This window comes from Triturus cristatus, chromosome 4_2 (assembly GCF_964204655.1).
Source record: "Triturus cristatus chromosome 4_2, aTriCri1.1, whole genome shotgun sequence".
Taxonomy (NCBI): domain Eukaryota; kingdom Metazoa; phylum Chordata; class Amphibia; order Caudata; family Salamandridae; genus Triturus; species Triturus cristatus.
The window spans coordinates 801,909,861-801,925,442 of NC_140586.1; the positions used below are offsets into that span (position 1 = coordinate 801,909,861).

At 43.3% G+C, this 15,582-nt stretch overlaps 1 protein-coding gene across 1 annotated transcript in view; it reads left to right on the plus strand.

The window, feature by feature from the left end:
* The window catches only part of LRRC41 (leucine rich repeat containing 41), a 229,010-nt gene that overhangs the window by 191,516 nt on the left and 21,912 nt on the right, over nucleotides 1-15,582 (plus strand). Inside the window, exons 7-8 of the mRNA XM_085602751.1 lie at nucleotides 7,037-7,135; nucleotides 8,582-8,704. Of these exons, the coding sequence (XP_085458877.1) occupies nucleotides 7,037-7,135; nucleotides 8,582-8,704 (222 nt within the window). The remainder of the gene's footprint in view (nucleotides 1-7,036; nucleotides 7,136-8,581; nucleotides 8,705-15,582) is intronic.

Genomic DNA, 15,582 nt, shown 5'->3' on the forward strand with positions numbered 1-15,582 from the left:
CCAGTTTGGTAACGTCCCCCACCGCAGACTCCTGGTCCACCACCTCCGGTGGCCTATCCGTCCTACGGGGTGTGGACGCCGAGGCAGGCTCCTCCTGTCCTCGGTTCTTCCCTTGACTGGCAGCTGGCTGGGCCTTTGTTCCAGGCTCCAGCCGAAACGAACTCCCTCTCCGGGTAGTCGCGGACCTTGTGCTCACACAGGCCCAGTCAGGTGTACCCAGCATCTCAGTGTGAGTCCGGTATTCCACCTCCTTCCAAGCGTTGTGCTCCATGTCATTCCCCAGTAGACAATCGACTGGCACGGCAGGGCTTACGGCAACTCGAAGTGAACCTGCAACCCCCCCCCCATTCAAAGGGAACCTCGGCCACTGGATAGTGGCCTGTTCTGCCGTCAGCCATCGCGGCTGGGTGGAGTACATCGGGAATTACCTGCTCTGGAGACACCAGTTGACTACGTACCATAGTCATACTGGCTCCTGTGTCTCTCAGAGCCTCCCCTCTTTGGCCGTTGATGGTGACCCACTGCCCATACTTTACAGTATTTGCGGGCACCTGGATCTTAGGAACCATCTCCCGTTCTCCCAGGGACACTAAAGTGACACCCGCCCACTCCCTTCCCTTAGTTAAGGGCATCTCCTCCCCGAGCACTACACTAGCTACTCCGGGGGTCTTTCCTCCAATGGGAGGGGGTGGTCGTTTCAGGCACTTCGGATCTCCTTTATAGTGTCCAACGCCACCGCACTCGTAGCAATGGACAACCCTTGGCTGCTGACTCTGGCCAGGATTAGGGTTTCTGGGTGGGTTAGCCCTAGGGGTGAATCCTGTTCCCTTTCCTTGGAAGTTATTTTGGGGGCCTTTGGAGAACTCCTTTTTCTTTTCCCCTCCCTCTTTCTTCTGGGGGGCGCCCTGTCCGGCCTTTTGAGTATCCCCTCCAGTCCCCCTTGTGGACACCCGGGTACTAGCCCAAATGTCCGCCTCCTCAGCAAGCTTCCGGGGACTGGTCAGCTTGCTATCCACCAGGTGTTGACGCAGTTCAGGGAAACATTTCTCGAGCAGGTGTTCCTTCAGTACTAGATCAAACAACCCCTCGTAGTTCCTCACTTCACTGCCCTGAATCCAACCCTCTAGTGCCTTCTTTGCATAGTCCAGGAAGTCCACCCAATTCTGTGTGCCCAGTTTGTGACTACCCCTGAACTTCTGTCTGTACTTTTCGGGTGTTAGTCCAAACTTTCTTATGAGCGCCAGTTTCATGGTGGGGTAGTGGGTCTGCTCATCCTCCTCGAGGGCCAATAATGCATCCCTACCAGCTGGAGGCATGTACTTGTACAATCCCCCTCCCCAGTACTTCTCTGGAACCCCATGGGCCCTTAACGAGACCTCATAGGCCGCTAGCCACTTGGCGATATCGTCACCCACCCCATAGCTAGCTACTATGTCCTTTGGCAGGTAGGGTTTGGGTTCCCTGGTGTACTCTCGTTCTTCGCTGCCACCGTTAGGTACAGGGTGTGCCCCGATTCTCAGGATCTGAAGATCTATCTCTTTCAGCCTTATCTCATGAGCCATCCTCTGTTCCTCCTTCTCCTTCTCCAGCCTTGCTAAGTCCCATGTGAGCTGTCTTTTCTCCCTCCGGTCTGTTAACTCCACTTCAGACAAGCCACCGCTAGAGGCACTGCTGCCCTTCCTGGAAAGTGTCCTGGGCCCCGCTGACAGGTTCCCCACCTCAGGTTGGTACAAACCAGCTCCCTCACTGTCGGGCTCTCTATCCCTGTCCTCCTCCTCAGCCTTGCTTTCTCGTCGTGCCTCCCCCCAAGCCCTTAAGCTGGTTTGGAGTGCACCCTTCTTTGCTCCTGGGGGACAATACACCCCCTCTCGCTGACAAAACTCCCTGAGTTGGGCCACAGTGTACGTTTCTAAATTCTCCAGTACAAACTCCATCTTGCCCACTCAGGTCAGAGGACAGTTATTTGCAGTAACTATGCAGGGGGGTACCTTATATAAACCTCCTCCCACCAGAGTAAATTTGGAAAAAACAAAAACTCACAATTAGGAAGGCCGCTTTGAGAAAACTCCCGGTGTAGGCCTATGGACTACCCACAGTTATTGTTGAGTATACGTAGGCACAGCTCTATCCCACCACTGAACACCAATTAATGTTGGAAATACTCCACTCCCACACCGGAAGGTTTGGTGGTAACGGGGTCTCTCCAGACATACACAGTGGTAGCTTGGCTCGAGTGGTCAGGAATCAGGCACCGTGCTAAGCATACGACATACCCATACAATAACCATGCGTGCATCCGTTCCAAAAACGACTCTACACCGTAAAAATTATGAAAATATTTCTCTTTATCTTCTTTTTCTCTTAGTTGCTGATTAAATAAATAACAACACAATCACAATATACAAGGCTTTTTAAATAGTGCAGGTCAAATAAATACTGGCTTAATGATTCAATAAATAGGGGTGATCATAAATAATTAAGGCATAAATATAAGTGCAAAACATACAGGCAATTCAATATTCTGAGGCAATAAATACTGCAAACCAATAAATATTGTGCGACAATAAATACTGTGGAACAATAAATACAGTGGAGCAATAAATAGGTTAAATACAATAAATACAGTGCTCTCAATAAATAATTAAAAGCTGACAGTGACACTTAAAGAATCAGATCACATTTGAGATTACTATGGGCTGATTTGGCCCAGGCACAGCTTGTAGTTATGTGGATGGCTTGAGGGTGTCTACTCCCTGGCTTGGACAAGGCTGAGGCCTAAACTGAGGTAGATCAAGGGGGGAATACTAGAGACCTGGCTCTCTCACTCTACACAACCCCTCTGAATTAGTTTCAGCTCACCCCTGGCACAGTCCAGCTGGTTCCAGCACCTCTCTAACCCCTAGAGTAGTCTCTTAGGATTCCACAGGGCCTTAGGCGCCCTCTATTCCACTTACTGCCCTTTTTCTGAAGCTCCGACGCCGCTGGAGTCGTGTCGACGCCGTGAGGCGGTTCCGGTTCGATGTCGGCGGCCTCGGCACAATGTCAGTTCTTGACGACGCCGGCAGGCGGTTCCGGATCGGTGTCGGCGGCCTCGGCTCGATCTCGACCTCCGATTCGATGACGTCGGGCAATCTTGGCTTGATGTCGACTTCGGGCGGCTCCGGTCCGATGGCGACCTCAGGTTCGATGACGTCGGCCGGCCTTGGCTCGATGTCGACTTCCGGCGGCTCCGGAGTGCGATCCTCACTCCCGACCTCCGGTGCTCCTCTCCTCAGGTTCCGGCGACTCCGGAGTGCGACCTCACTCCCGACCTCCGGTGCTCCTCTCCTCAGGTTCCGGCGACTCCTGAGTGCGATCTCCACTCCCGACCTCCGGTGCTCCTCTCCTCAGGTTCCGGCGACTCCGGAGTGCGATCTCCACTCCCGACCTCCGGCACGCTTCACCTCGGTCTCCGGCGACTCCGGAGGGCGGACTTCACTCCCCCGTCGACGCCGCTCACTCGACCTCGGGTGACTTCCTCCTCGACCTCTGGTACTCTCTACGACCTCAGTCGGCGCCCTCTCTCGTCCTCTGGCGGCTCCGGGTACGACGTCTGCTTTTCCAGTCAGCGCCGCTTCTCCACCTCGGGCTCCGGGTCTCTAGGCTTCTCGACGTCGGACTCCAGGGAAACCAGTATCCAGGTCAGGATCTTGCTGTTCTTGGATTCTAAGGCCTGTTCCTGCTGTCCAGGTCCTTAAGATGGTTTTTCTTGCTTCTTCCCACACAGGGCTCCAGGCTGGGCTCAGTCAGTAGGGACTAGTTTCAAGGGTGGGTTTATGGACCCCACTCCAGGCACAAGTTTCCACCCCTGCTGCCTCACTCCTTCCTCCTTCAGGTTTCTGCTGCTCACTCTTCACCAGTCAGGTGCCAACTGCCAGCTCCAACTGCCAACTCTCTGTCTTAGCTTCCCAACATTCTAAACCGCCTCCAACTGTCACAGGGCTCCAGAATGTTGCAGAAGGTTCTAGTAGGTGCTGGTGATGTCACAGGTGGCCACCATTTTGTGCTCCAGGCCCTCAGACAGAAGTTCCAGGGGTAGCTAAAATGGCTCCCTGAATCTGCAGCAACACTAAAAAGTCTGGTGGTTCCCAAAAAGGAAAAATTCCAACAGGGTTTGAGGCAAAAGTGGGACAAAATAAATAATGATGAGGAGGGACCACCCAAAGGGCTGACAGGTCTAACAATCAGTTTGAGGGCAGTGAAGGAAAAAAAACGGGACACCCTGCGTATAGTGCGCAGTGATAGGAAAGAAGAAGAAACCACAGAACTAACCTGAGAGTGAAGAGTGAGTTGAGAGTTGAGTTTTATGCCTAGTGTTTTGACTGAGGTAGAAGGGATAGGTGAAGGGCCAAGAGAGGGGGGCCAGAATAAAGAGGACCAGGGGCTGGATGAACCTCCCGAAATTTCACCACACTACCCCCCTCTTGAAATCTTTGCATTGGCTTCCTGTTCGTGCCCGGGTCCAGTTTAAGCTCGCCTCCATCACCTTTCAGGCTCGACTGGGCTCGGCACCGGCTTTCATCTCTTCTGAGATTACCCCTTACGTTCCCACCAGGGAACTACGCTCATCCACCCAGTCCCTTCTCACTATCCCACGGTACCGGAGAAAGAAATGGGGAGGTTCGAAATTTGCGACCCTTGCCCCGCTCCTCTGGAACTCTCTTCCTCTTGAACTCCGAACCCTCACCCTGTACCCGCAATTTCGGAAACACCTCAAGGCTCATCTGTTCATGAAGTCCTTTAACTAACCCTCCTGTAGTTTGTTTTCGTTTTTCTGCTCCGGTCCTTTGTTAGTTGTAGCGCCAAGAAACCGCTGGTGTATGTGCGCTTTAAAAATAATTTAAATTCAAATTCAATTCATTCATTATCCGAGTCCGATGTGTCCGAGAACGTGGTGATTTTACGTTGAGGTCGTGCTGGTCCATATGTTTCTGATTTTTGATGTTGAGTATCAGAATAAAAATGTTCGTTAAGATAGGGACCACAGACTTCACCCACCAGCTCCCCGAGAGTTCTTTGGAAGTGCCTGCAGTTGTGTTGGGCTTTCTGAGGGACTGCATGTCACAAGGAGCTGGAAGCGCGCCGCACAAAGAAGCGTGTCGGCAAACTGCCGCTGTTGCTTCACAACGCGAAAGCGCCTCGCATCCCCGGAGGAGAGGAACGGCGTCGCATCAGACGCCGCCGCATCATCGGAGAAGTGTGCCGCAGCCACAGTCGTCGCATCGCTGGGAAAGCGTGTTGATGCTACAGTTGTGGCATCGTTGCCGAAGGGCCTTGCGTCGCAGGAAAAGAGGTTAGACATCGCATCACACGCCGCGTCATCACCGGGAAGCGTGTCGCAGGGCCTGTCGCGGCTCAGAAGAATCGTTGAGTCGCCATCGGGCGTGCACTCATCGTGTTGCATCAAGAAGAAAACGTCATCTTTGTTTCATCACACCGGATCTTCATCGCATCACGGCGTTGCGGGTCGCATGGCCACGAAAGCGCAGTAAGAAACAGACGCATCACCTCCCCTCGCAGAGAAGAACTGACGCTTCCCCGACGCATCACCGTTCTTGCGTGTAAGGAACCGATGCATCACCTTCCCTGCAACACTTTAGTTGTATAGCGTTACACATCCAAAGGTACATTGAACTCAAAGTATCGCATTTTCACATCTAAAGAGAACTAAGCTAATTCTACCATTTTAATTACAGTATTGTGGATTTTTGTTGTTTATGGTCTTATGTTAAAACTATATAAAGAATACTTATTTTTATACTACAACTTGTGTGGTGTCCATCTGTAGTGTTGTCACTGGGTTACTGTATGCGTTCACAAATGCTTTACACACTGCCTCTGAGATAAGCCTGTCTGCTCGTGCCAAGCTACCAAGGGGGTGAGCAGGGGTTATTTTAGGAGTGTACCCCCTTACCTTGACTAGACGCAAGGGTCCCTATTTGGTCAAAGGTACCTAGCTCTGCCAACTAGCGACCCCCAAATCTAACAGTCACGCACAAACTTTCTCCAGAACCTGACATCTGATCGTTGTCACCAAAATGGCCACGTCCAAATTGGAGAGACATTTTAGAAATTTGACATCCCTAGATATTCCCAGGCCCTGGTTCATCCAGCCAATGAGAGAGTAGGGTTAGGGCAATGCTCTTTCGGTGTGTCTAGTGTCACCTGCTCTCCTATTTGGGTAACCACATGGAAGTATGTTTCATCCCATCAAAGTCTTTATATGTATGATAAAGTTATAAATATTTGTATTGCATTCTTACCAAGTTTAAATGCAGTTCAGGTTTCGGTTTCACTTTCTAAAGAACATAAATGCATCCATTAAAAAACAGAGAGCCATGCAAATGCCTAATTCAAATCTGTTATTTTGTGCAGAGCCTGTACACTAAACTATAACCACGTGTAACCCAGCGATATATTTTTACTTTACCACTTCTCTTGTGCCACCATGTGTGCTCTTCCCTTGTTTTTTTCTCCATTGTATCCTTGGGCCAAACTCCATTTTGCATTTATCTCCCGAATCCCCCTCCTCACTGTCTCACACTGCACCAGTGCTTTTCTCACACTCTCCTAACTCTGTAGCTTCTCCTGCTGTCCCTGTGTTTTCCATTTCTCTTCTCGCCGATTCCTAATTTGCATTTTTCTGTGTCCGAAATGTGATTCCTTTTGTACCCATCTGTCACTCTTTATTAAGTGCTTGCTTGCAAATATTCCACTCTTTTTGACACTCTTACACAAAAATTGTATGGCCTGAGGGTGACTTGTCAGGCAAACCTAAGTACTAAATAAATTTATATAGCATTTGCCTTTAATAGATTGTGCCTCACCATCATCTGTGTTAAAAAAGTAAAATATTGTACAAATGCGTCTTACTATTTGTGAAAATAGAGATGTCTGTCATTTGGAAAGGAACAGCGTTTTACGAAGCATTTAAAAAAAAATGTGCCTCACAGTTTTTGGCCGAAAGATTTTCAAAAATGATTGCCCTTTCCTCTAGAATTCAACACCACTTTGAAGAGATTGAGCTTCCATGACATGTTTCTTGCGGACTGTCAGGACGAGATTCTCCTCCTGCTTCAAAAATCCCATCTTGAAGGTGAAGTTACACATTTGATATGTATGCCTACTGTCATCATTCTGCACCTGTACTGTTCATCTCGTATGAGAATGGCTGTGTACTCGATGGTGGCTGGAGCCTGTTCACGGTAATCACATATGCATTTACTCTGAGCCCAGAAAAACATTTCAACTCCCCTTTGTAGAGGCAACCCCCACTCCCTTCACAACCTACAACAGACTAATTATGTCCCTAATTGTGACACCAAGAATAGGTAGCTGAGAGGCCAAGGAGTAGAAAAATGTGCTTCCTTTTCTTGGGTGTGTGACTGCATGTCAAATGAGGGCTCTAATTACGAGTGGGTGGGTAAATTCAGACCCCTGCTTAAACCCCTGTTCACACAGGGGTAAGAATGGCATATTTGCCTGTATTTCACATATACAATAATTTTCAAAGGCATTAAATACCTTAGCTGTCATTACATTTCGGCAGGTTGAACCTGCTGAAATTTAACTGAGGCAATTGTACTGTATTTACCATACCATGGGGATTTTGGTGAGTTAAACACCAAAAACCGGATATTATTCCACACAAACTTGTGATTGGTGTTATTTATTGCACAAGATGAATAACGTACCCCGTGGTATCGTAATTTATCTTCTGAGATAAATAACACCTAAACTCGTAATCAGAGCCTAGGTCTCCTAGTATTTGTATGTGGTAGGTGTGCCCCAAGAGATGGGATTTGTCTAATAAAGAGAGTGGAAGCACAAAAGACCTCAAGTGAGCAAAATAAGAAGACTGTCCTTGGATGCAGGTAGGGTGTATAGCAAAGACATTCATTTACTGAAGCACAGTTGACATTGAGAAGGGAGTTGTTGTAAAAGATTGAATGCAAACCAAAGTATGCGCTTTCAGCAACTGGATCACTGGTGCAGTTTGCAGGGAGAGGTTCCTTTCTCAGCAGCGTATGTGCATGCTCAAGCCAGTAAACTATGGGCAGCAATTGAGATGCGGCATCTTAGTCTTTCATTTCTAGCTTTAATGAGAAACTCTTCTTGTCCAACAGAAGTGCCGAAACCCTTCTAATTGGCATAGTGATGATTTGGTATGTTGTCTAAACTCTTGAGATGCAGTTGCTCAGTTACCGGCCTAATCGGGCTGTTGTGCAGAAGAATTACTTTTGCAAAACATATTGATTTTTAGTCAACGTACTTACTGAACCTCAGTTTTTCTTTGTGTCCATGCTTTCATATATTGTTGTCCTCTACCACTATATATTGTATGAGCAAATTGTTCAGCTCTACTTATTTGTTACAGATTTACGAAGACTAATGCTATGTAGATTATAAAGTATCTCTTTGCCACATTATAAGGATGACTTTCTAGAATGTACCTGGTAGTTTGTGCCCAAATAAATTTTGGAGTTGTAAATGAAATGTATAAACTATTGAAAATGTTCCAATTACATTGTTTTCTTCACAGATGTAAAGTTCTCGTTTTGCCACTTATTTGAACGACGGGCAGTGGAGTTTTTGTCAGAAATGGTGTATACACTAAAGAGAAATTCAACTTTAAAGACCCTCAAGCTGTGTGGAAATCGACTTGGTACTGTATTTGTATTAACCAGGCATTCAAGCTATTGACTGTTGAGTTACATTCATATAACATACAGGCCAGTAATTATTTTCTTTAAATCTAATTATGCATCCCTTCTTAAAAATAAACTTTGGCTTTCTGACCCTTCAAATACCAGAAAAAGTGGGAATGTGGAACTGCGTAAGTCAACAAAGTGGATATTTGTTGAGTGCGAATTTACAAATGGCCAGACACATCTTCAGAATTTTTCCCATGTCTGAATAAAGTGCACAATTTTACAAGCATTCAGGAATTTGCTTCTGACCTAGTCTGGGTGCCTGCCCTAAAAAAAATCAATTTCCAGAATATACATGGTATCGACTGAAGGCAGCCCTGCATCCTACTTGGGAACTATAATAAACTTGTGTCTCAGCAGATGTTGGGCCCTGGAGTTATGCATCTTTAGTGTGATGTACATGTAAAGAATTCTAAATTAATCAAATTGCATCTCAGTTGCACCTTTCTCCTGTTTTGGTTACATGTTTTTGCCCCACCATATCTTAAAACCCCTGCTTTCCTTTCTAATATCAAGATAAGACTCATGCTCTTCCTCATCGCCAACAAACCATCCCAACCTCCTTTTCTACCCCAAAACAGCCACATACCTTATGCTTTCATATACTGTCTACCAACCCTGGCAATGTGCTCCTTAAAAACTTCATCCCGTACCACCACAGGCACATTTACACCCTCCCACTGGTTCTTCCTGGCTAGCACACCCTGCCAACCAACTGTTGCTTCCCATCTCCAGGCAAAACTGCCTCTGCTTACCCAGCTGCTCCATTGCATTACTTGACTTACTATCAACCTAGTTGTATATGCTACATTCATTTAGCAAATCATCACAGGTTTTACCTCTCAATTGTGCTTTCCACTCCCTGAAACAAAACCTTTTGTAAGCTACAACCTAATGATTTCAGCATGACCCCAACAGAATACATCATGAGACACCAAAACTGACCAAATTGTAAATCACAATTCTGCTGTCACTAGCACTTATACACTCAAGAACTCACAATTTGTGCCAAATTGCAACCACCTCTCTCTTGCAGTGTGATCTTATTTTAGATTCCCATAGCATGCAGCATTCTGCTTTTAAGTGATAAGGGTTCTCAAAACATCAAATTAAATGTATTTTGGATGTCGAACGCAGACAGAGTATAAATAACGCAAGATGAAGTCGAACATAGTGCCTCATGTTGCTATCATCATGTTAGGATTCTGTTTTCCGCCATCGGATTTGAAATGATTTCTGGTCACGATGGAGAAACTGTAGACTTTCCAAGAAACCCAAAGGAGACTTATTTTTTCCTCTGCCTAAGAAGAATACCTGCCACTGAAGGATATGCAACACTTAGGCAGTCAAACAGATGCTGAAAATCGAGACCATCACATATTGAACTCAGTACGAACTCTGAACATTTGGATACTCTGTTTGCAAGTGGTTGGAGTGTGCAATTTGTGGCTCTCATAGAATCCTGATGGCCCTCGATGAAAGCACTGTGCTTTTTGTAAGCCTATAACACTCAACACACGAAAGAAGAAATGCTGGCCTTTCTACACAATAGTGTTTGGGTCCCAATTTAAGAAATTGTAGCTTCAAAGCTTGCAATTCAGGATTTAGGCTTCAGCATAAGCAACGAAGATTCCGACTTGAAATTTACAGACCAGTCACAGAAATTAAAAGAAATCTCTCATTCTGATGAATAACTGAATATGTAGTTTCATGCTGACCTACCAAGATTGGTTCTGAAAGTTATTTTAACCTTCTAACATGAATCTAAGCCTGCAGTGCATCCAATACAAAGAACCTTTTTTATGTTTAATAAGCTTTATTAAGTAAGTAACAATTACATAAGTATAGGCCTTGACAAAAAACATATCCTCAATATAATAGGGATGTAAACAGGCAAGAAAGCAGAGTAGAAAGCTGTTTACATTTTAGTAATACAGGAAAAAAGGGAGAGGGGAAGGGAAGGGAAGAAAGGAAAAACGGGAGAATAATACAATTCTATAATTGAAAATCATTAGAATAAATTATAGACTTATTAAACCTAATCAACTGATTAAATATATTATACTAATTAAACTTATCCAAAAGGCAGGTAGAAATACAACACCATAAGAAATATCAAAACTGAACAAGGGGATAAAATAATGGTGGAGAGAAAAAACAATGATCAAAGAACTATAGAGGCTGAAAATTCTCAGAACGGTTACGAGATATATGAAGTTAAATCTTAGTTAAATAATTGGTTAAGGATAGCCAAAATAAATCCCTATTCACACATGGTTTAACAGAAGAAGCAAATGCAATATCCAATCTATGATCATGACCGACATTGTTCCACCAGGCCGTTTCTGAAAGTTTAGATGAGCATTTCCAATTAAGTGAGATCTACCTAAAAAGAGATTGTTTGATAGAAGAGTGTGTAAATTAAAAATAATAGAGGCGTTTCCAAACATCCTTCCAAAAGGATGCAACAGTGGGGGAAATAAAAAGAAGGTACATCAGATCAGCCAGAGGAGATTTGACATGACCAGCAAGCATCATCGTTAGAGTGTGTAAACTTAGCTATAGATGAGGGCGTATAGTATAATCTATGATACAGAAAGAACAAGGATTGACTAGTAGATCAGATCTAGAGGTCTTCAAAGACTTACTCCGGAGTTTGTTCCAGAAATCTATGCTCCAAACACAGCCCAAATCCGCTTCCCAAGACGATTATACCAAAGGGGAGATTGGAGAAAAGTAGTCCTAGAAATAATCTCTAAATTGTAATGAGGTTTTAATAATGAACAAGTGTGTTTAAATAACGGAGGAAAGGTAATATTGGCTTTTGTTGAAAATGTTAGAACTTCCTTGAAAGAGAAGGGTGCAAGTAAGGAGCGTTCAATGGAAACCCATAACGCTGTACAAGGGGAGACTTCGGAAAGGAGCCATTTCGAAGCTAATCGAAGACAAAAGGCCTTATAATACATTCGGAAATCAGGAAAATGCACTCCTCCCATAGATTTAGGTTTCCGAAGGAATGCCAAATAAAGTCTAGATTTTTTATTGTTCCATAGAAACTTAGAGAGAAGGCAGTCACTTTTTAAAAATAGATATTAGGGATGTGAATGGGAATCATAGAAATAATATATAATAAATTGGGAGTAATCATCATTTTTAATAGAATCAAGCCGTCCCCACCAAGAAAGAAAAAGAGGGTTCAAAGAAGAAATGAGTTTAGAGAGGCGATCCAGCACCTCCTTCATATTGATTCAAACTGAATCTAATATGGAGTTATTAAACCAAATGCCCAAATATTTGATTTTAGAGCTATTCCAACTGGAAACCAGTGGCATCGAGGTATTGCTTAAAACAAAATTTGGTGATGGGAAGAATTTCTGTCTTGTCAGAGTTTATCTTATAACCAGAAACTAGTGAGAAATCTGAGATTTCTTGCAAAAGAGGAGGGATAGAGGTTTTGGGATGCGATATAAAGAGTAAGATATCATCCGCATATGCGGATAATTTCAAATGTTGATCGCCGTATTTAAATCCAGAAATGGATGAATTTATGACGGATATGTGATAAGAAAGGTTCAAGTGATGAAATAAAAAGAAGTGGCGAGAGAGGGCAACCTTGACGTACACTGCGGTTTAGGTTAAAGGATTGAGAAACAAGACCATTAACAACAGAAGCTTTAGAAGCTGAATATAATAAAGAAATTAAAGAAATTTAGGACCAAAACCATGCCAATGGAGGTCTTAAATAGAAAAAAAAAAGGACCAATAACTGTCAAAAGCCTTCTCTGCATCAATAGAAACAGCAGCAAGAGAGTATGAAAGAGATGAGGCCTTATTTAAGACATTAAAAAATAAGCAAGTTGTCAGATGTTAATCTACCCTTGACGGAACCACATTGCTCTAAACCAATTAATTTCGGTAAAAGAGACTCAAGACGCAGCGCGCATAATTTGGCGAAGATCTTATAATCGACGTTAACCAAAGAAATAGGACGATAGTTTTTACATTGTTTGGGATCATGGCCATCTTTGTGAATTAAACAGATTGTAGCATCTAAGAAAGTATCCTGTGCGTTACCATTAGTGTGAAAAAATTTAAAAAGTTGTAAAAGTTTAGGAAAAAGAAGATGTGAAAAATGTAGAAAGAATTCCACCGTAAAACCATCGAGACCTGTTTTTTTTTTCTTCTTAAGGAGATTCAAGGATTGAGAGATCTCTTGGATAGACAGATCAGATTCTAGAGATCCAAAATCAAGGTCTGCATGAGAAGGGGGTGAAACTTGATTAAGATACAAGTCAATAGAAGAGGGAAGTGGAGTGGTCTCTGGGGTATATAAAGTTTTGTAAAATTCATTGAATTCATTTAAGATGTCTTGGTCTTTGAAAAGAATTTTCCCATCCGAAGAGTGAATAGAGTTTATCAATACGCATTCTTTCCAAGATTTAAGATAGTAAACTCCTGGGAAACTAACTTTATTACGACCGCCATAATACCAAGCGCTCGAGCGGAGAAGAACCGAAGAGGCGTTCTCGGAAGTTGTTTTAATAAAATAGAGTTTGGCATGAACAAGCTCCTGTAAGGGAGAATCAGAAGAGGATGTATAGAAGTGATGCTTTAAACGTTTAATATTAGCTAGCAAGATTTTTTGCTGACTAACTAAATGCTTCTTTTTCTTGGAGACATAATCTATACTAAAGCCACGAGCTGTTGCCTTAAAAGTGACCCAAAGTAGTGAAGGAGAGGTTTGGGGAGACTAATTTAAAATAACAAATTCTTCTGTAAAGGACAAGGAGGAGGAGAAAGCTGAATCCTGCAGAAGGGAATTATTAAACTTCCATCTAGAAGATTTGGGATGTGATCGGAGCAAATCTAAAACAACAACCAGGGCATGATCAGAAATGACAATGGGTTCAATTGAGGAGGAAATAAGGTTCTGTGTTAGGGCAGAAGAAATAAAAATATAGTCCAATCATGACAGTACCATGAGGGGGAGATAAAAAAGGAGAACTCAGAGATGTCAGAATTACAGAGTCTCCATGTGTCTATAAGATGGGTCTGGGATATGGATTTTGAAATTGTTAGTGGGTTTTGTGTGGTATAAAACTAACTTGAGAGTGTTGTTCATTGAAAGGATCCATGACCTGATTGCAGTCACCACCCAAAATAAAAAACTCATCTTTATGTTGAATAAATGTTTTTGTGATATTAGGCCAAAAGGAAGAATTTGGTTGAGTTGGACCATAAATATTAAAAACTGTAAGAAAAATATTATTAATGAGCAACTTGACGAATAACCATCTACTGTCTGAATCAGTTTCCCTAGAAATAACAGAACATTTTAAACGTTTGTGTACTAAAATAAATACCCCATTTTTCTTTGTAGTCTTAGGCGATATTAAGACTAACCTCACCCATTGCCTTTTAAGTTTCAAAGCTTCTGACTCTGTCAGATGAGACTCTTGCTGTAAAACTAGATCAGGATTGTATGTAAAGGGTAAGTCGAGCGCTATATAAGAACACACATACATACATACATGTAGCTAAATGGAATAGTATTCTCTGCCTCTTTATGGGATTAATAAAACCTTTTACATTCCATGTGATAACTTTGAATGTAGAGTGAGTAAAAACTAGAATCGCATGATCAACATTGACGCAAGAAAAAAAGAAGAAAAAAGAGAAGAGAAAGGTATTGAATGAAGATGGTGAAGAAGAGAAATAGGAAAGAAAAGGGCATAATAGAAGAGACAATAAGAAAATACAGTACATGTTAACCATTGAAGAAAAAGGAATATGTAACAACAATAAGAATAAGAAAAGGGAGATTAACAACTGTAATACGTATCTTTTAGGGAGGGGACTAGAGGAAAAAATGAGTGGCGAGACACAAGTGAAGAAGGCATACCCAAACAGGAGTAACGAACCACAACAGGGAGGTGTATAAAACGAGCAGGAAACGGATACATAAGGAAATGCCAAAGACAAATTCTGTGAGAAGATAAAAGCAGAAGAAACAAATAAGAATGTCATACTATAGAACAGATATCAACAAACAAATGTGGGCAAACAATAAACAACCTGTAGGGAAAAAGTATCAGATTAAATTACGTAGAACCATATTACAATGAGCGAAATCAGTCAAGGTATTGAAGTTGCAGAGGAAGAACGGCAAGCAATTTCCATCGACGTTGTGGAGTGAGAATGAATGAATTTTCTCAAGTCTACTGGATCCTCAAAGGTGGACGTTTTGTTTTGAAAAGTAACCTTAAGTAAGCATGGATGAAATAATCCATATCTTGCACCCGTTGTGCGTAGAGCAGGACAAAGATCAAGAAAATCCTTACGACGTTTGGCAGTTATCGAAGAATCGTCCTGAGAGATGAATAATTTAGAACCAGACCAAGTAAGTTGTTTTTTGGGTTTGGCAGCGTTTAAAACTTGTAGAAGGTCAGTAAATTTCAAAAAGAGGAAGATTACACCTCTTGGTTTCGTTGGAGCTGACGTAGATGTCAAACGAGGGCCCAACCTATGAGCTCGCTGAATACTTAGGTTTGTAGATGGAGGAAGGTCCAGAAGCTGTGGGAGAAAGATGGAAAAGAATTTAACAGGGTCGTCACCTTCCAAGCCCTTCGTAAAACCATATAAACCAAGATTATTGCGTCTATTTTGGTTCTCGAAATCTTCAGCAGATATCTTCAACAGGAGGACCTCCTTCTCTAGGGTAGCAACCTTGACAGACATGTCATATAGTTCTACAAAATGTTGTTCCACCGTAGAAATACTAGACTCCATGAATGTCCATTTAGTATCTAAGACATGCAGACGAGAAATTGTT